The sequence below is a fragment of the Penicillium oxalicum genome, chromosome IV, assembly GCF_001723175.1.
Source record: "Penicillium oxalicum strain HP7-1 chromosome IV, whole genome shotgun sequence".
NCBI lineage: Eukaryota > Fungi > Ascomycota > Eurotiomycetes > Eurotiales > Aspergillaceae > Penicillium > Penicillium oxalicum.
Genome location: NC_064653.1, coordinates 1,454,993 through 1,475,520, shown reverse-complemented (window position 1 = coordinate 1,475,520; position 20,528 = coordinate 1,454,993). Strand labels below are relative to the sequence as shown.

General features: G+C 52.8%; 6 protein-coding genes across 6 annotated transcripts; all 6 read right to left on the bottom strand.

Annotated features, from left to right (window-relative positions):
* Window positions 1-367: 367 nt before the first annotated feature.
* Window positions 368-2,638, bottom strand: POX_d05293 (uncharacterized protein; the record flags this gene model as incomplete). Its single annotated transcript, XM_050114141.1, has 5 exons — window positions 368-833; window positions 1,055-1,904; window positions 1,993-2,127; window positions 2,247-2,420; window positions 2,503-2,638. 5 exons carry the CDS (start codon window positions 2,636-2,638, stop codon window positions 368-370), a joined length of 1,761 nt encoding a protein of 586 aa, XP_049969092.1.
* Window positions 2,639-3,949: 1,311 nt separating this feature from the next.
* Window positions 3,950-5,677, bottom strand: POX_d05292 (uncharacterized protein; the record flags this gene model as incomplete). Its single annotated transcript, XM_050114140.1, has 1 exon — window positions 3,950-5,677. One exon carries the CDS (start codon window positions 5,675-5,677, stop codon window positions 3,950-3,952), a length of 1,728 nt encoding a protein of 575 aa, XP_049969091.1.
* A 1,154-nt stretch (window positions 5,678-6,831) lies between these two features.
* Window positions 6,832-10,548, bottom strand: POX_d05291 (uncharacterized protein; the record flags this gene model as incomplete). Its single annotated transcript, XM_050114139.1, has 8 exons — window positions 6,832-7,080; window positions 7,136-7,319; window positions 7,382-7,470; window positions 7,553-8,505; window positions 8,576-8,792; window positions 8,859-10,146; window positions 10,363-10,441; window positions 10,512-10,548. 8 exons carry the CDS (start codon window positions 10,546-10,548, stop codon window positions 6,832-6,834), a joined length of 3,096 nt encoding a protein of 1,031 aa, XP_049969090.1.
* Window positions 10,549-12,111: 1,563 nt separating this feature from the next.
* POX_d05290 (S-adenosylmethionine mitochondrial carrier protein) lies at window positions 12,112-13,229 on the bottom strand (the record flags this gene model as incomplete). The annotated part of the gene is made up of 2 exons (XM_050114138.1): window positions 12,112-13,101; window positions 13,170-13,229. The coding sequence occupies 2 exons, from the start codon at window positions 13,227-13,229 to the stop codon at window positions 12,112-12,114; spliced, it is 1,050 nt and encodes a 349-aa protein (XP_049969089.1).
* A 1,000-nt stretch (window positions 13,230-14,229) lies between these two features.
* POX_d05289 (Serine/threonine-protein kinase oca2) lies at window positions 14,230-17,127 on the bottom strand (the record flags this gene model as incomplete). The annotated part of the gene is made up of 5 exons (XM_050114137.1): window positions 14,230-14,987; window positions 15,073-16,417; window positions 16,647-16,814; window positions 16,873-16,961; window positions 17,073-17,127. The coding sequence occupies 5 exons, from the start codon at window positions 17,125-17,127 to the stop codon at window positions 14,230-14,232; spliced, it is 2,415 nt and encodes an 804-aa protein (XP_049969088.1).
* A 2,774-nt stretch (window positions 17,128-19,901) lies between these two features.
* On the bottom strand, window positions 19,902-20,460 carry POX_d05288 (54S ribosomal protein; the record flags this gene model as incomplete). The annotated part of the gene is made up of 2 exons (XM_050114136.1): window positions 19,902-20,234; window positions 20,332-20,460. The coding sequence occupies 2 exons, from the start codon at window positions 20,458-20,460 to the stop codon at window positions 19,902-19,904; spliced, it is 462 nt and encodes a 153-aa protein (XP_049969087.1).
* Window positions 20,461-20,528: the final 68 nt, after the last annotated feature.

Here is a 20,528-nt window from a genome sequence, read left to right as displayed (position 1 = left end):
TGAATCTCCCCAGACCCCAAGGATGAGCTTACGATGTGTCTTGATGCACCCTGTCTTTGTACCTCCATTTTCTACCGTCTCATCACCACGCTTTCATTAATCCATTGGCCGATCACCCCACCTCTCTTTGTTTCTGTGATACCACAATCCTTCTCTCCTTTGTTCTTTGCTGTCGTTTTAATGCGGTTATTTGACCACTGTTTAGGGGAATGGTCTATTATGGAGTTCTTGTTGGACTCGAACCCGCATCCATGAATGTGTCTGTATTATGCATAGCATCGGAGAAATCATGTCGAACTGGATATCCTATCTCTTTCGTTATGCCCTGTCTATTTCGACCCCTTTTCTAATTGTACACTGATATCTTCTAATCCAATATCTCAGGCCCGCCCATCAGGCGAATGGCCTCGGTATCTATCATCTTGAACATCCACTCCCACTTGATTTTCCACGTCTCTTCACAGTACGTAAACTCAACAGCGTCCTGTCCTTGTTTCTTGGATAATGCATCCAGCCTAAAATCGACCGTTGGCAATGCCACAAGATGCTCGGAGTCTGCCTTTGACACTGCCTCTGGCTTTTTCACAGCCAAAAGCGGAAGGGTAAACCGCGCCGAACCGGGAGCATGTCCAGCAAGTCGGGTTCTGAGCGCGTTTTGGATAATCAAGGGAAACTTCCTCCGCATAAGTTTCATTTCTTCCCTCCGAGACGGATCAAGTCGAATCCTGGCTATATCCGTCTTTTGAAGTTGGCGAATCACGAGGGTCAAAGCGTGAGGCCCGACCGATTGGTTCTGACTCTGATCATCTGCCGTGACCAAGTGGACTTGAAATCTGAGCCAGTACCGGTCATCCCAAAGAATCCACGGAGTGTCAGATGAAACGGATGAAGGGCAATTTTGAAGATTTTGCGATGCTCTTCCTACCAACGAAACTTCGTGTTGAATGACTGGACTTTTGTTTTTGAAAAAAGGTTGTCGAGATAATAACCATATGTTGCTGCCTCCGGACACTTGGCCTTCAACTTGTTTGACGGAAAGAGGTTGGAACATCACGCCTCCCAGTGTGAACGTTTTCCGCGATGAGAAGGCTGTTTCCCGGATGAAAAGTCGTTGCTCTCGTGACTTGCTTGTTGTGGAGAGAAAATCCGGTCGACAAAGGGCTCGTAGCTGCGCACTGGGAAATGATTTCCATGGAATGGAGATATGAGCTCCGTGATGCGGCGGAGTGTGAGAGACTGAATCTGCAAAAGGCGAGAAGAGGCCAATTGAGACTGAAGCGGATCTAAAAAGGAAGGGAGATCCACGATCTGAAGGACCATGGTTCCTGATCTGAGATTCAAGTCGAGGATGCGGCATCTCGACGCAAGAAGCTGATTGGAGAATTCGGTCGACGTATGAAGAAATGTCTGGCTGGAGTGAATTAAAGACAGTATCGAGGGGGCTCGTAACGCTCGTGGTAAAGAGTCAGAAGCAAGCAGGCTGCGAATGGCATTCCGCGGGGTCAAAGTCGGATCGAAGTTTGTTGGGTCTGAAACGTAGGGGATCTTATTTTTGTGACAAGTTTCCAAGAGGCGGACCTTTGGGAATGAGAGTAACGGACGACAAAGATAGATTCCCCCTGTCGCAACAGAGACACCTGGTAGAAGACCCTTGTTGGGCCTTTTTGTGGCTGTGCCGTCTGCCGACGGCGGCTGGCCCTTCTTTTTGCTATCCGAGGGTTCAAACACAATGCTGCCTTTATTCTGGTCATCAACCTGAACATGAAATGACATGCGGGCTTGGCTATTCTGGTCGCTCAATCGGACCGAAGAGCCACTTTCCGAGACTCCAAAGATGCCATGGCACTCGGGAATGCGTGCAACTTCGGGGATGCCAGCTAAACCAGCACCTTTCCCCACCAGAGCTGAGGCGCCATATGGTCGTCTCGACGGTGTCATCTTGATGGTGGCCCATTAGGAGGGCGTTAATCCCTTTTTCTCGACAAGCTGTACCCAAGGCACGGAATCGCAAATGACGAGCGTGGGTTTCAAAAGCTGTAGGTAAACTTGAGGCCTCTGAGATGTGGCCCTGGCTATTCTGCTTTGCAAATCGGGCCCAGTCTAGCTCTAGTACATGTGTCTTGATGCCTGTCCGCGAGGTTAATGTCTCGGTCCTCTCAATCATCAAGTACACGGCGAATCATGAGCAGATCTGGGAATAAGGCCGATAGACCTGCCCTCTAAGGATAAATATATCATAAACTTACCCATCGCATCAAGCCAAGTGGCCACCGTTCGGGCCTCCTGGCTACTTTCCACACGAGCACGATGGTCGACCACGAACGCGGTGACTGAAATACGCCCCAGTAAACCCGAGCGTTCTAACTGGCGGCACAGAAATGCCAGTGCCATAGAATCGGCGCCACCACTAACAGCAAGTCCTACATACACTGGTCAGACCCAAGGATAATTAAGTTTGGAATATCTGATCAATTGCGTCGATCCGAGTCGGGCGTGTCTTACCGAGCCTGCGCGGCAACTGGTTGAAATCATTTCGATCGAGAGCTCGGCCGGCTGAGGACCGCCCCTGCGTACCCAGCCATGCCCGGCGAAACTGCTCGACAAACTGTGAGACTGTGATCGCTTTGCTGCCGGCCATGAGGACGAAAGTTGACGAAGTAAGTTGGTCCTGGCGATGGCTGGTCTCGGCCGATTTGTTCTTCCGGAGGCCCGGGCTCTAGATGCGTGTTCAGTCAAGAATGTTGTGGGTGAGAAGAAATACGCCCATGATCCAGCTGATGCATCCGAATGTCTGAACTGGTGATTGAAGATGAACCTTGTTGTTGGCCTGTCGTGGACCTGGTACCTGGTCCCGTTTTCATTGTTGGAGCCCGGACGCGATGACTCCACTGAGGCGTTTCCCGAATTTCGTCGGATGAGTGAGTCCTTTGAGAACTGCTCTGAAGAAATATGTTGTAGTACCATCCACTGCCTTGAACACACGTATTCCATGTATATTTTCTTGTGCCTCTCCCAAAAACACCTTGGAAGGAGGCAAAAAAAATGGAAACTAGACGGAACCCATTTCTCAATACTTTAAAGTCAATCTGCTCCATTTATCTGCTCTGATTCTGGTCGGCCCTTTTGCATGCGACTGATTCAGGCGTGATCGCAACGAGGGCGGAAATGAAGGTTTCAATTCGGACCCAGGGATAGCATTCATTAATTGCAAATGGATGCTTCACTTTAAGGTCCGGGCTCCAGTCCTTGTTCTTCAGGTACAAAAATAGCTTGTCTTCTTACAAATACCCCCCCTTCCTATGTGATGGTGGAAGTGGAATCGATACACAACCTAAGGTTACCATGTAGTGAGGCTGAGAGATCACCTCACGTATGTTCGCCATATGCTGATAATAGTAAGGTAGTTTCATAAATATGATTGATTATATTCTATGTCGGCAATAGCCGAGTATTCTGAGCAAACTGTCTTCTTGCAAGTGTATCAGATTATGGAATTCTTCCTGCACTCATCCTGTGGCGCTGTAGAGAACGACTTCTACGAAAATCATAGTAGGGAGCCGTAGATAGGTATGAATACCTATCTCTTACTTACTGGTCCTACTTAGCCTTTCTGACAAAGATCTACCCATGATACGGTCTCTCAAGAATAGGCATTTCAGTTAAGATTCCATCCGCTTATCTAATTATGATAAGTTATTTTAATCAACACCTACTCTTTGAAAATGCCTGAAGGATAAAGAGATCCATTTGAATGGCAGACGCAAAGACAAATAGAAGCAAGAACACATTGACGTTTCATCATACTTGCGACTTGGGGCATAGCGAAGTATGCTTTTCTTTTGAAAAAAAAAGAAAACCAGTTTGCATTCGTTTCCCAGTCAGAAAAATACATTCGATTGTGCGAATCTCGCGTCCGAGTCTCCATTGGACTTACATGACGTGACTAGGTTTACATATTGCACTTGATACTTGGACAAGGTCTTTCGCCGTCTGAGGCTGGGTCATTGTCAGTGCGACAGAAACACGATGACTGGATCGGCACATCAGCCAATGCAACTGCCACCGCCAACTGAGGCTTGATGATGTTGGCTTCTCTGTCACGACCTAGTCGAACGAGACATTCGTGGTATCCTTGCAAAGCCCACACGTTGTTCGGATGGCGGCGAGCTCGAATGACCGACTCATCAAGCCCCAGGTCAGCGCGGTACACGGCTGCTGCTTCCTCTACATGGTTCTGTTCCAGCAGTAACGCAGCATACGCATGACGCGCCGGCTGCATCCAGCTCCAGGGTTCACTGTAGCCCAATGCATCATCCAGCTCCACGGAGCGGCGCAGATGCTGAAAGGCCGCTGGGTAATTACCGCGACGGTACTCAATCTCGCCATTCAGCATTGCAGAGGCGATTCCCATAATGTCAATGCATCTGTTTGGGAAACCAAGTCGGCTTTCTGGGACACGCTTCGCCGCCTGTTTAAACAGATTTTGCTGCCCCAGTGCATTAGGGATGTCCCCCGTTGCGGCGTAGGCGACGCCCTTGGCATAGTGTGCTAGAGCTGTGGTCACGCAAAACAGCTCCTGATCCTCGGGCAATGGTTGATCGATAATTTCTTGCCACATACCAAATCGAACCATGACGTGTGATCGGACAGACATGAAGACTTCAGAATAATCCGGCATCGCTTTCAAAAGCTCCAATGGCAATGTGTTCTCCATCCGATTCACCGCGTCCAAAGCGACGCCCTTGCGACCTGCGAACATGGCAGCGTAGATGAGCGTGTGGTAATTGTGCATGCGGTAGACCGTATAGAATCCCATCGCGCCACGGTGATGCATATATTTTTCGTCTGCAGTAGTGGCTCGCAAATTGCTACTCATTGCTGCGCGATAGTCACCGACAAGGAAATCCAGGTGAGATGGCATGTGGCAGAGATGCCCCGAGTCTGGCACCAGATCACGAAGATGGTCCGACGGGATCAATCCGAGCTCCGGTGTGGGTGACATCTCTATCAAGTGAATATAAAGGTGCAGCAAGCCCGGGTGCCGTCTGGCCTCTTCACGAGCGAGTGCCTTCTCCAAGACCGCTTTGGCATCCAGCGTTCTCGTGCCTGGGTTTGGTTTTCCAGTGACTAAATTCCACAGCTTCCACGGGCTCAAGATCAGAAGGGCATCGGCATACAGAGCAGCTACGTCCAGGTCATCTCCGAATTGTTGATACACCGCTTCCATTGCATCACAGTACGCTTCGTTCTGACGGCGATACTGCTCCATCGATGCCGGTTTGTCACTGTGATAGCGAGACTGGATGGCGGTAATCAAAGCCCTTTCCACCGGCGCGTTCTCGCTGACGAGGGCCATTGCTCGGCGGGATGCCTGGTAGGTACGCCGGACAATCTCGGGAAGGTCCTTTCCTTGAGCTTCCCATGGCTGATTATAGTTGGGACCGAGTGTCAAAGCCAGACCCCAGTGGGCCATTGCGCATGATTCATCGTATTTGATAGCCTGCTCAAAGCAGACACATGCTTCTGTGTGATTGAAAGCGTAGGTCCAAACAAGGCCACGGTTGAACCAGACTTGAGCCTCGGGACTGCTGGTGGCAATAGTGAGTTCGAATGTGCCCAGGTCAAACGCATATTCGTTTACATTCAGAAGGTCAGAGGGGATTGTCGGTTTTGCCATTGTGAGAATGTGGGTTGAGGATGCACAAAGGAAGGTCACAAGTCAAAAGTGAGATTCGAGAGTTCTGATATTGTTGGAGGGGGGGTGGCGGTAAAGGAGGGGACGGTGGTTGAAGGCGAGGGAAATGGACCAAATGCACGTTGGAAATCAACTCCTCTTTTTCGACACCCGCGTATTGGGTGTATTCTACTTGGTATGACTCGGTGTTGGGTTCCTCACCGAGACTTGCCGAGTTTCAATGAATCAATTTTTCGGAGAGGGTCAGATCGGGCAACAATGGTGAGGGTGAGCATGGTCAATGCTGCCTGCAGGGAAGCCCATCTATACATTTTGTATTTGGCCCGTTCGGAGTTGGCCCGAGGCAGAAACCAGATCCCAATGCCGAAAGTGTTTAGTCGCGGCCCCAAGCTTCTCGGAGCGCAGCCCTATGAAAAGGAATGTCGCTCGTCTTCCATGTTCCGAGATAAAGAAGCCCGAGTCAGTTGCTGCATTCTCGTTACACCTCATGATCCTGTGTACTTGGGTTGTTGAGTATGTACACATTCTTTTACTGGACTGGAGGGAGAGAATTAGGTTTGAAAATCTGCAGGTCGCCGTCTTTGTTTTTTAAATCTCCGACCCCCTTCCTGTTGCCTGGGAGTTCCACAGTATCAAGTTCCAGTGAGTCGTGTGAAATATTCCCCAAGGACGGATTTCAGGATTTCATACAAACTGAAATTCTTCTTCAAAGACGAGGAACTGAGAAGACTATATTAAAGGTGGCCTGAAGCAGCCGCGCAAGGAGTATTTACCAAACGGCTTCGGTGACAACAACCCGGACTGGCGCTTTGCTAGCCCGACTTGATGTGTGTTTAAGACAACCCCACGAAAAAAGGGGAAACCGCAAGGAAGAGAAGACCTGGCATGTCGCTGGAGCCCATCAACCGACCAAAGGGTGCAGAAGTCCCTTTTCTCAGAGTACGAGGCGGTTCACGGGCGGTCATGGAAAGAATGGGCAAAATCGATCACAAGGGGCTACCGGCAGATCTTCCACAGCAAGACAAAGGCGTCGGACTACATGAGAGAAAGATTTGGGAAGACGACTGGGAAAGTAGGATAAGAGAATGAGAACAGGCAAAGTTTTGGAGACATGTCAGGGGAAAAAAAAGCATGCACTATGCAGCGGCAGACCCGGCCACCGACCCTGAATTGGTCATGGAGTGGATGCTGGATGGAGCCGCCGTTGAGTCCCCATTGGGAACGTGACCGTCGCCCATTGTCGAGCGATTGGTGTCGAAATTCATTAAGAAAGGCGGGGGACGGATCTGCTTTTTGCCATTTGCCTTGTAGTGAAGAATCATATCTCCAGAGGTACGCCAAAGATGCGTGCGGATGGTGGCCAAGGTCATGTTGGGCGGGCATAGCTACGATGTGAAGGTTAGTAACGAAAATGTCAGGGGAGAACGGGCGAGACCCTACCATCTTCTGGCAGTACAACTCGAGGTACTCTTCGGGTGGCATTTGGTTGGCTTCAGGCTCATCAGGGTTCGGCGGATCAATTCGTTCAGCCACGTATGCCAAGACCTTCTTTGTTCGGAGCATCCGATTAGCGTTAAGCCGGGAATTGTTGACGCCATTCGCAGGACCGGTCGTAGCACTTGGTCTATTGACGAAAGACATTAGCTCATCAAATCATCCCCCTCGTGCTATATCTGAACTACTCACGGGTCAGGTTTAGCCACAGGAGGCAAAGAATCGTCAAACGGCTTCAGGATAAATGCAATCTTGACCTGCTCCTTGAAGGGAGTTTGATTCTGATCAAAAACAAAAATGTGTTAGTTGAGTTTTTTTGTTTAAATTTTTGATGTGGGTGGGGATTTCAGACAGTCGCCATACCTTGAGAAGCAGTTCTCCAAGCCAATGAGGAAGAGCTTTTTCCAATCGTTCAACATCCTGTCCGATGAGACCGACATTGCCTCGATACAGGTCCGAAGCCACGGCGGTATCACCGGTCTCCTCTTGGATGAACACTGCGGTCCGAGCAGGAATGTCCAGCCGAGGTGTCTCGTCCTCTGAGCTGGGAGTGATTGCTGATTTCAACTCCTTGCAATTAGGATTCTGAGCCAAGTACTCCTCGTAGTCATCGTGGATTCGTTCGATGACTCCACTGATGTTCGGCTCATAAACCTTTTCTTCCTTGACGGAGGAGACTTCAGATTCCTCTGGTTTTTCATCCGGAACTTGCGGCTTAGTCTCCGTCGACGTGCGTCCAAGCTTCTTAGGGAAGTTGAGCTTCTTGCCAAAGAAGGATCCCTTCCGTTTCTCTTCCTTTTCAGGTTCTACCGGGGATTGCGGTAATCCCGGATTGGACACACCATCAGAGGGTGACATCGGGCCTTTTTCATTGTCGTTCCGGGCAGGTCGAGAAGAAAAGTAGTCGCTATACTTATCGGAAAAGGAGGAGGAGGCCCCGTCGGGCGGAGGGTTCCCTGACGGGAGTGCATCTGGAGTTTCCACGTCGGTGGGCGAGAGGAAAGAGTTGCTCTGCATCGACGAGCTCAGAACAGCCGCCGAGGCAGGCGTCCCAGCGTGGATGCCAAACCCGGGAGTCGTTGGGCTGCCTAGGAATTCTGTTCCCGGGCGCAAAGTAGTCATGGACAAGTCGCCCTGAGTCGGGATACCTATGCTGCGAGGAATTTCGTACCCGGGCGTAAAGGGGCTCTTGGGCATGAGTTTTGCCCGTTCCTCTGCTTTGGCAAGTGCCGCATCACGATATTTCTGATCGCGTCGGATTTCCTCGTCCACCAGCGGGGCAAACAGCCAACGGAGAATCCATTTCCCAAGATTGACTGTACGACCTGTCAGTACGAAAAAGGACCCCATGCGACGCAAAAGATGGAACCGTGACATGAGACTTACTGCGCTGGTCTTCGCGGAATTGCGACAGATCCGTTGCGGGAAGATCTGCCTCGTCGGCGTAAACCTCGGCATCGAAACAACGGTTCGGCTCAAGAATGACCGATAGTCTACCTGTGCGGATGTCGATGGTGCACCAGTGAGAAATACTCTCCGTCGTGTTGATTTCGCTGGCCACATCATCCATATGACGCTTGCCGTAGGATTGAACGGGAACACACTGTTTCGAAATGTTAGTTGATCCCGACACATTTTCATCTAGTACACGAAGGGGGAGGGAGCTTACCTTGAGCAGGTCCCATAGCACAACCTCACCCGCTGAGTCTTGCGTGAGTGTACGCTTCCGGTCGTTCAACATCAAGCACTTAATGAGACCGTGCTGGCCCTCTATCGTTTCCTCTGGCGATGAGTGTACCGGCATGGTCAAATCCAGATCACCTTCCAACCCCGGTTGCCCCGGCTGGGCACTACAAGCTGCAGCAGGACGAAGCAGCTCTGACGTGGCGGAGAGTTGCAGCATTGCACTGTAAGGAATCGTCTTCAGGGTCTTGTCCTGGGGGGTCTCGTTTTGGGGCACTTCCGGCGTTGGAGCCTCAGCCTTGGAGGCCTCGGCGGGCACGTCAGCCGAGTCGCTTGTCCGATTAGGCTCGGGAGGGCCCGCAACCTCGAGCGTTGTGTCGACGTTTCTCCAGCGATTGATGCCTGATTTAGGCGTGGCCGTCCAGATGAAATCGCCCGCTGCCACCACCTTGACCACGCCTTCGTGCTCCTGCAATGCGGCAACGCAGGTACCCTGTTCGATATCGGCGGACCGACGGGTGTCGGTTTTGGCCACCAACCCAGACCGATCACTCGAGTAGAATACTGACAGGTCTGGTTCGTCCGAGTACAACGACCAAACACTGTCGTTATGCATGGTCAACGTGTTCATGCATCGACCTGCCGTGAGCGACCAGACTTTGATCGTCTGGTCTGACGACGCGGTGAGAATGGTATCACCCGCCTCGTTAACCAAGATGTCACGAATATTATCAGTATGGCCAACAAATTTCGTGACCAGCTTGCCCGATCTGGGATCCCAGACTCGAACCACATTCTCGGGTCCTCCGCTTGCTAGCACCGAATTGACTGCACCCAGAGCGTACACGGACCCCTTTTCGGTGGTCTCATCCCCCTCTGCATTGATACTGAGTATCTCGCCGGCGCCACTGAGATCCCACAGGTAGAGCTTGTGATCCAGCCCGCCCGATGCGACCCACGTGGCCTGCCCGTTGGGAGTCGCAAGCGTCTTGACATAGTCGCTGTGTTTGCCAATCCGCTCCGGGACATCGGTAGACTCTGAATGTGGCCGCCACAGTCGCACAGTGGTATCCGACGATGCTGACACCAGGGCCGAATTATTGTGGGTCAGGACAATGTCGTTGATCCAGTGACTGTGCGCCTGAACTTGGGTCTTGAAGCGAGTTGGACCTGGCTTGCGATTGGATGATGCATAAGGATTCGAGGCGTGCAGCGGAGCGAGCGAACAGTCGAGGTCCCATGAGCAGATGACACCGTCACGACCAGCGGAGTACCTAGAAAATACGAGACAAGCGACCACATTAGAAAGCTGTGTAACCCACGTGGGACGAGTGAGACACGGGCGAGAACAATGTGCGCAGGGTTGCACAACCGAAGACACCAATCAAATCCAATTGATCCCATGCATGAGTTCGGAGAAGCGGAATTTTGCAAAGGAAAAAAAAACCAGAGGAGGGAGAAGAGAAAGGCGATTTACGCGATTTACTCACAGAATGGAGCTCTGGCGGTCGACAGCCAGGCCGTTGACTCCTAGCCGGTGGCCGCCGGGGGCATCGGGCAGAGGAAGCACTAGATTAGAGGCAGTGAGTTTTGCATCGGACCAGTCGAGATCTCAACCATGTGGTTGCATTCGGCTTACCGTACGTGACCCTTTGGTGGCTGAGTTTTCGTGCCATACATGCAGTTGGGGGAGGAGCGTGAAGACGGGGATTGCGGAGGAAATGCGGAGCTTATCTGCCGCTTGTAAGGGCCGATCACACGTTTACAGTGGGGAGAACGACGTCACAATGCTCAATCCACAAGCCCACCGATTTTAGTAAAGGAAAGAAAATCTGCAATGACCAAGAAAGTAGCAGAGATCTGCCAAGATCTGTCGATTAAGCAAATGGTGTTCGGAGGGAGAGAGAAGTGAGGCAGGGGGGCGGGAAGTTGGAGAGACGATGTTCAGTTGATGAGGGGAAGTTGAGTGGGAGAGTAAAGAGGGCCGCGCCAGGGGCAGGCAACGCCGGACTGTAATTGACCAGGTGGGTTTTCTGGGATTCCTGTAATCCGGCTCACTCAGCCTCGGACCATGTCCGGACACGAGTCATAAATGTGATGTGGACGAATATTCAAGTTACTGCTACAGACATCTTTCTATTCAACTACGGTGCGACTAACCCCCCATAGAGCAGGTGCGACAACAGCCCCTGCCAATGCCGTCGGGAGTGTCGTTCCCACGTTCTTGTAGGGTATCGGATATCTGGGGAAGTGGACGGTCCCACCGATCAACAACTGACGATCTTTAACCGCCGCTTGAGCCTCGTAATGACAAAAAAAAGTCCGGGCTTGAGCTTCTTGGGTCATGACATTTCATTTCAGCCAGGAGACAGGCAGCATTGGGCCGTGGAGGCGGAATGGGGGCGACTGATGCATGCACTTAAGTTCCCGCTGTACCTCGACTCCGAGAGGCAAATCAGTATTCCGCTGATGACGCTGTTAACCACCGGTCTCGGCTTAGAAAAAACACCGACGGAATCTTGATAAAAAGTATCTCGTGTGTCCGGGGCCGGAGTATACTAAGAGGCAGGTCCACTCAGTCATTCACGCAACCTTTCGTGTATAGATAAGAGTCCTCTGTTTCAAAGGGCAACTTGAGCTTGTGTTGACACCAGGGCTACCTACATAACAGTAACGCGACAACCCCCAACCAAATTAAATACCAGATGTAACCATAGCCAAATCCAAAGTATTTGATTGAGTACCTAGGCTTCTACTTGATTTCCAAGATTCACCTACCAGAGATATACCATTCCTCTATCTTCCCAAACCCCCTATTTGAGGATAGGAGAGGATATTAAATTTCATGCCAATTTCTCTATCCGGATCGATCATTCATTCAATCGACAAATGTAACATGTTAATCCACTCAGCCGATCAAAAAAACCCATCCAGATTGAAGCGGCTGAAATTGACGTTCTCAGCTCTCTCCAGCCGCCGCAGCGCCCCGAGCACCATCGAACACCAAAACCTTCAACCTACACGTCCGTCCGGCAGTCTAAACGCAGCAGATTACCCGTTTTGCGGAAACTTTGCAATAGAATTACACGACTAGTCTACATTATGTCTAGGGAGTAGATACAGAAGTTTTCCACAGGGTAGCATCCCCAGCTCCCCATCCCGGCCCATTTGAGATCCAAAAAAGGTTCCCGACAGCCTGACACCTAGATAGATCGAAATTGCTTTCAATCTCGACCAACCTATATCCCCTCAGACAGCTGCTCATCTCGCTCTTTCGCACCCTCCAATGTATTCCACGCCCACTGGTAACTTCCCAAGAAAACCGCTCCACCGATACCGATCCAGGCAACGCGGGGTCCAACGCCGCGCCAAAAGGCACCGAGACCTTCTTGCGCAATGCCGCGGACAATCTCCTTTACCCGCACAGGTGCATCTGCGCCGCCATCTCCCCGACGTGCCAGCATCACTCGCGTCTTGATCACATCGAGTGGTGTCGTCAGACCGGCGGCAATCGCACCCGCCACGCTACCGAACATGGCACTTGTGGAGGCAGGAATCTGCGCTTCCTTGGAGGAGACGGCGGTGGACGACGAAGACGACGAGCCGTCTCCTTGTAGATAGCGTCGAGCATAGGTGGCTTTCATCGATTCCCACATGGTGAACTGGAGCACGGTAAAGGGGATCTCACGAGCAATAGTGATGCCCGCGCCGCGGTACAGTTCCCGGACAACCTGGCCATAACCACGCTTGACGGGGACCGCGGACGGACCCGCGCTCGACCCGGCCGAGCCCGACGTGGAGGGTGCCGCGTGGCGGAGGGACAGGATATCCTTGAGCGCCAGTAAACTCGATCCGCCAAAGAGGCCAGCTTGTGCCCGTTGCTTGATCACCTCGGTGGGCACGCGCACGGCGCAGGCGGAGATCTCACCGAGAGAGGAGGCGAGGGAGTGGGTGAGAAAGACATGGGCGGTGGAAGGGATGTCGGACGAGCTGGCTGGAGGAAGAAGGGCGCGCTTGACACCGTCGTAGACAATGAAAAAGGATGCCGCGGAGGGCGCGGAGCCAAAGAGGACGGAGGGAAGTCCGGCGTAGATGCCACGGATGGTCTGTCGGAGGGACAAGCGAGGAGCCGGAGGAGCGGAGAGGTCGCGTGCCTTTTGAAGACGGGTTTTGATGGTATCGAGAGGGTAGAGAGAACAGTCAACGGTGAGACCAGCGACGGCACCGGACTGTCCCGTAAGAGTGTATCAGCTGACTGTACGGGTCAAAAATGAACAATTGAACATTTGCGCCGTACCAGGAGGGATCTCGTCCAGAGAGAGGAGACCAATGGTTCTCCGTCACCTTGCTGCGTCATGGTGGGCGACAGTGGACGTGTGAACGAGGATGAAGATTCCGATATACTCAGTTCGGGATCATTCTGCGTAACCTCATCAATCGAAGGTCAATTCTCCAAGAACAAAGGGAGGAATATTTGAGCAAGGAAGGGCCACTTCGAGCTCAATGCAAAGACGCCGATGTTGGCAGAATCCCGCTCCGGTGCCGCAAGCTGGTGGAGATCGAAAGATTTGCTCCGCGGCCAACCATGCGGGTGAGAGCCAAGGTCGTCGCGGCGGAGAGCTTACGTCAAACTCAGTGCTGAACGAGAAATTATCGTGTAAGGAAAGCAAAGAACTCGTGGACTTTGACGCAGCAAAAATATTCCTCAATTTGGATGGCAGAACTCGAGTTTGGCAGAGGACTAGCCGAATCTTATTAAAAAAAAACTTGGTATTCTTTACATGTAAAAGAGTATCTACGGGTGCCGAGGTTCCACGGACAGCGGAGTATGAACCGGGCAAAAGAACCAGAGCAAGGACAACAGCTGGTGCCGGTCGCTGGGACTTCCAAACGAGGAGCAGACACCAGCAAGCGATGATAAAATAGAAACACACCCCAGAAATCACTAGCCATATCAGCGAAGCCGTTCTCGGCTCGCAGGTGTGAAGAGCCGGGTGAAAGAAAAAGAGACTCCCAGGTTTCCCCCCTTAGGAGCAAGCCTCAGCTTCAGAAAGCTTGCTCCCGATCTGCCTGATGCCAGGACATTGGACAAGTGAGGTTGATTCCATGTTCGGGGATGGAAAAGGAGGGGGTATGACAAAACTCGCAGGGTGGGGAAATCTCGGTCAAAAGTGACCGCCATGATATGATGATGCAGGTCGAATCTATCATGGGAGACACAAAAAGGTCGGTCGCGGGGCTTGAACAATCGGACGAGGGGGGTGAGGAAAGGAAGGGTCCTGGAAGGGAGCCTCCAAAGCAACCATTCACTGATGACAGCGGGTTGTCAGGGGGGGTGAACATTTTCACACAACTCCTCATTTTGCTTTGGCTGCTTTGCTTGCCACTGCAGGGCTTTGAGACGGTGGCTCAAGAACGTGGGTATGGTTAGGAGCGTTGATGACCTCGCCCCAGTCCTCTTGGCGACAAGTCATGATGTTGCGGACCCATTCATCAGCGAGTACTTCCTCGAGGGTTGCACGTTCGATCGGGTTGACCTTCAACATCCGGCCAATGATGTAACGGCTTTCACGAGGAAGGATGCGAAGAAGTCTCCACGGTCCCTTGATAACCTCTTGCTTTGGGGCCGGAGGCTGCGCATTTGGAGGCAGGGGTGGCGCTTCCTTGCTGGTCGTGCGTGCAGCCTTATGGCCGCTGGTCTGACTCGGCTGTTTGCGCGCCGGATCGCCAGGGCAGTCGTTCTTGTCTGTGGGAGAGTCGGGACTTTTGTTACCGTTCTGGTTCGCCGCAGCGGAGGCGGACGGTGCGGCAGCTGTTGGGGCGGGGGCCTCTGTAGGTTTCTCTTTATCTGCCTGTGCCGCAGACACAAGGTCTGGACTGGACTTGGCTTTCGGCTGACGGCGGTTCTCGGCGTCGGCCACTGGAGTGCCGGGGGTCGGCGAGGCCACGAACAGACGATATGAATTGTCGGTCGTGCGCGGCTGCTTCCATGGGAAACGACGAAGAGTCATGCAACAGAAGATGATCGCCAGCGACCAAACATCCGTGGGACGGGGGTCATATTTCTTCTCGTCGTATACTTCGGGGGCGAGATATGGATCTGAACCGACGATGCCTGCAAGTGGAGGGAAAAAAAGCAGGGTTAACAAAATGATGGAAGGGGTCACCGAGGCAGCTTCAGAGAGGGAAAGGAAATTTACCTGATGCGGGGACAATATCGTTTTCGAATGGATAGCGGAAGACAACCGCGCTGCCAAAGTCGATAAGCTTCATGATGCCCCGATCGCTGACCACCACATTATCCAGTTTCAAATCCCGGTGAGCAAGACCCATGCCGTGAAGGTAAGCCACTCCACTGAGAATCTGCTTGAATGAGCAGGCAATCTCCTCCTTGGTCATCTTGCCCGTCATGACGATCGCAAAGAGATCGAAGGGAGCGTATTCCATGACCTCATACCAATGAGACCCTTCTTGAATGATATCCAAAGTCTCGATGATGTTGCCATGATGCAGGGTCGATCCGATGCAGAATTCCGCCGTCACCTTCTTCGAATATTCCTTCAAACTCTCCCAGCTATGACGATCTCGGAACTGTTTGACCGCAAAAGTCACCCCGTCGCTATTCCGCTTCAACAGACGAACCGACCCTCCCGCGCCCGACCCCAAAACGCGACCCATCTTTCCGTACTTGGAGTTGAGACCATGATCGTCCGCAAAAGGCACGTTGTCGGGCGCCATTTGATAGGGCGTGCTCTTTCCTGAGTTGCGGCTCGATCGCTTCGACGCCGAAGTCGGGGATTCGGGTCGCTTGTTGCGATGGCCCATCTTGAAGAATCGCTTGAGCTCCGACATGGACCCATGGTGGTGGTGGCCGTGTCCGTGCTTGCTGTCGCTCGGCTCCTTCTTGCTCGAGCGCTTGTCGCTGGACTTACCCAGATCAATTGCACTGGCCGACCGCGGGGGATTTCCGGGGCGAAACGATCGCTTCGAGTCTCGACTGCTGAAAATGAACCGCGCATCCAGTTGAGCAAGGTTTTTCGGCTGCGGAGGCCGCTTACTCCGGGCGTATGGATCGTTGGGCTCCCCTACAGGGGTGATGGTGCCGGGTGGGGTGTGGGAGGGTCGTGGAGTCGGTGGAGGGCTCTCCTCCTGGGAACTGGCGTCGGCCCCGGTGAAGAATTGGGCGCGATGTCTAGGGAGTGCAGTATTGATCTGAGACGGCTGCTCCGCGGAGCCGGTCTTTCTCATCGGGAGATGGTCCGTCGAGGAAGGGCGCGAGGTAGGTGCGCTTCGCTGCGCCCCATAGTTTTCGCCGGAGGACACAAGGGGTGAAGACTCCGGAGTGATGGCAGACGGTTTGCCCCGAGCGCGATCGACTGCTTGCAGAGCGGCGAGAGTGTCGCCGCTCCGGCCCTCACGAGAGTTTGTCCCCGCAGGCGTCAGAGGAGGGGATTGAACGGCCGACACGGGAGGGGAGTGATGAGGGGAAGCGACGAAGGAACCTGTGCCGTGGGCGCTGCGATCGCTAGACTCTCTCGAGCCAACCTAGATCGCCGCAACAAGGACCACAATAGTCAGTTTGAGGCATTAGAAAGGGGGGAGGGGGGGGGGGGGGGGGGGGGGGGGGGGGGGGGGGGGGGGGGGGGGGTCGAAGACACGCTTGGCCATCAACCGAGAGGCAGGGTGATCATGCTGCAGTTGGCCATCGTCCTCCTGCCCAACGACCACTCCCCCATCACGAGCCGAGCGGGCAAGAGCAAAGAGATACACATACCCTGGATGGTGGCAGAGACATTGGCTCAAATGAGTAGTTGCGAAGTCGAGATTCTTGCAGCTGAGATTTTTGCAAGCTCATTGCCAGCGACCGGAGCTCCTCTTCGCTGGACACTTGCTTGTACGCCTCCGGCTGCTGGGGGGTCTCCAGCACCGGCGAAAGAACAGTCTTGGAGGGTTCGATCTCTTGTGTGACGGAGGAAAATCGCACTTGGCCAGGCTGTAACTTTGGACTTGGCGTCCGCGTCACCGGCCTCCGGGAGCTGAGCGGGCATCTTGGCTGCGGATTCGGCAGTCTGACACCCTGAGGGCGAGTCTATCCACGGGCACCAAAGTCAGCGAGATTCCATCCTCCCCCCCCCGATTGGTGTCCCGTCCGCGTGTTGGAAGCAATTGTAGCGGGTGAATCAAGCGGGCGCACACATACCTGACTCCGTAGAATTGGCGGTTGGGGGAGAGGACTCGGCCAGTACAGACGTCATACTCCCGAACAACCCAGTTCCGAACCGTCTGAGGGTGTGGAATCTCAGGCGGGACGCATGCCCCTCGCAAACCGCAATAGGAACAAGGGGAAAAAAGGAAAGGGAAGATGAGAAGTCCCGAGAAAGAAGCGTATGCGAAGTTCTGGTGATTGGGATCTAGTCGAGGAGTTTTAGGGGGGGACGGTGGAGAGAAAAACCGATGACTGGCGGAATGAAGAAGATGGAACTTCGGGGCCTGGTCAATTACGTGGGTGAGGCAAATCTGCTTCTTCGAGTTTTCGGCGCGCCGAGTGCGTTGCGTTACGATAGGTCAACCCCAATACAACAGTAGCGGTTCTTCGCGGGGTGGGGGGGGGTCCTTTCGAATGCAGCCAAAAAAAATGAGGGCACAGGAAGAGTTGTTGACAATGGAAGAGGATAGACCCAGAATTGACCAGGTTGGATAAGAAAGACTGCAGGCAGAATAGGTGATTATGAGAGAAAAGAAGAGAGGTGGGGAGAGAAAGAGAGCCAGAGGTGAGCAAGTGATTGAAATGAATTGCCGGAAGACCGGGAAAAGTCCTTTTGGGGGGCAGTGGACTGTACAAGTTCCAGAGGGGAACCGTTACGAGTCAGCAATTCACTTTGGAACCGCATGGCCCGCCTGAGAGTTGAGGCCTCGTGGGCGTCGGGTGGGGGGGAATGGAAGACTTTCCAGAAGCGTCAGGACGGCCAGGCCGAGGATGCAGTGCCAGCTGCAGTACCGGCTACAGATGTCCAGCATGGAATTCCTCCTTGTTATTGGGTAGTGGGTACTGGAGACTCGAGAGAGCTCGGCCTGGACATGCCGGGCTAGATCGGTACTCTTGGCAACCGATACTGGGAACGGGCACGGCACGAGGTGGGTTGCAAGCCCTCCATACGTGATTGAAGAAGTACAAGGGTTCTTGGCTTAATCTGTGATAAATAGGAAGACGTCAACTTCTCTCTGTGCAGGCTAGATGACTGGAGTATGGCAGGGGGAAAACAGTCAGTTCAATAGAAGAGACCACATCCAGAAGAGCACGGGGGTATTGGCGTGCATACGGACAGAGGGAATCCGAATGATGTCGTGCTCCGGCACCGGTACCTTCGCCTTCGAGCGAGACCCAAAACTTAGAGCTCATATTTCAGCGCCAAACGCACTCTACACGCTAGAAATAGAGTGCGGTGCAAGGATCCTCAGAAGAGGTCTTTCTTCACCATCTACGAATTCTCTGGGAGCTCAGATAAGCCATGTGGGGCTGAGAGACGACGGAGTGGGTAAGTACTAAGGGTAGTGAGGAATCAAGGATGAGGGTAGTAGTATTTAATTAGACGCAGACTCAACGACTTCCAATCTCCGCGTTTGTGTTCGAACCGGCCATCAGAACAGTTGCGCGACTCGTGCTTGTCATCCACCTTTCTGTTTACCTTGTCCACGCCACAAAGCGTATAAAAAGATTGCGGCGAGGCTGTAAACCAAAACACCTCAGAGCACCGTCAAGAGGCGCCTCCTACAGCAAGACAAATCCCGTGGTCAGTCTTTTGTCTTCACTGACGACCCCACGGCCGATTTCGACCATGTGACGATCAGTCGCGAAGAAGCAATCTCATTCGATTCTCTTATCATGCACAAGCAGGCGCCTCGGTCTCAAAAGGTCTAGCGTGTCCGGAGCACGGCATCGTCGCAAACGGATCCCTAATTGGTCTTCAAGAGCTACAGTCTCTGAACTGCGAAGATGATGTAGACTTTCTCGGTTCAACAACAGTGGCGATTGAGAATTGAAGGAACAAAGCTTATTGTCGCTGGGCTACTGCTTCGATGGATACGGAGCTTAGCTTTGTGGTCGCGGTAGGGCTATCAGAGTCTGCTCGACACTGGACAACGCCAAACCGATTGCGCCATGACGTTTGGTTCAGTGTGTATTGCTAGCTTATGTCTCACTTTGCTTTGATTCAGACATCTGTTCAACAGGTATCGTGACCACTGGGTTATCCACGCCAATGGTACCTCCATCCTCTGTATCAGTGCCTACCCACACCCCGAAACTACGCATTGCATGGGAAATACACGGTTTCCGACGGTCGGTCGATCATGTCGAATTGCTTGTCCAGTCCGCTCACACATTCACCCACACATAAAAGGGCCAGTCGCAGACAAGCCCACCGTTCTCACGTAACCGGAGATCTGCGCGAAATAGCAGCGCGAGTATCGTCTTTTCTTGATGTCTCTCTCTTTCCTTTTTGATATGACCTTCTGAAGTCTTTCGTCCACGCGATTAACTCCCGGGATCCTACTCCATTAAAGGAATACGTGATATATGATAAGAAGACGCAGTGGACCTCGATTGTCAAGTAGGACGGACTGTGATCCTAGCTCATGACACAGGTGTGAGAGCACTACAACGCAAGACCCTGGAAAGGGGCAGATGTGATGGGAGGAATGAAGTGTATGAGATATGTATAGTACAAGCGAGAAGTAGGCGTCTTCATGTCCACCTCTTCTCGCGAATGAAACGCCTTCGACACCCGAAATGGTCAACATAAAGGAGCAGGTATATATGGCTTCATGGGCACCCATCCAGCAAAATGCAGCGACTCGGCAGCGAACCTGACTCGCAAATCTCGGGGCAACGGCGAGGTTGTTTTTTTCGTCGCCCGAGCCAGCGTGGTAGATGACAGCGTCAAACAGGGGGAAAATGGAAAAAGAAGAATACAGAAAACTAGGGCGAGGTTCATGTCACAAAGAGAGTGGTGGATCCGGTCGTATCGCTTCAATGAACCACTTGAATCCCGATCGACTTGGCTTGGGCCATCACACTCTTGCATAGGCCCTGGAGACTCAATCCTGACAGCCGCGTCTCGCTCTGCTTGATCTTGGCGATCTCGTAGATGTGTTTGAGCGAGACCGTCCCGCAGGTCTCATGGCCGGGGTTCATAGCGCCCCGAAGACGGTTCTTCCGGGGCTCAACATTCGCCGCGTTCAAGAGGAGGTACGTGGTCGTAGGGGTGCGGAGGTCGAAATAAAAGGAGCGATCGGGGCGGACTGTCACGCGGGCTGGGATAGGGACGCCGACATTGATGTGAGCTGTGCGCGCATTGAACTCCTATAATGTCCACCAGTGTGAGTGTTGGAAGTCAAGAGCGAGAGAAGGACTCAGTGAGAGAGTCAGTGAGATGGGATGCCAGATTTCGAGCACTCACCTTGCAAAAGTCCATACTCTTCACACCCTTACTACCCAAGGCTGGACCGACTGGCGGACTGGGGCTGGCCTGGCCAGCACCCACGATCAGCTTGACAAACTGCTCCTTCTGCAGAGCGTTCCGGGCCATGATGATGAATTGCTTGTCGATGAGATGGTGTGAGGACAATGGCACCGGAGATCAAAATAAAAAGGCTG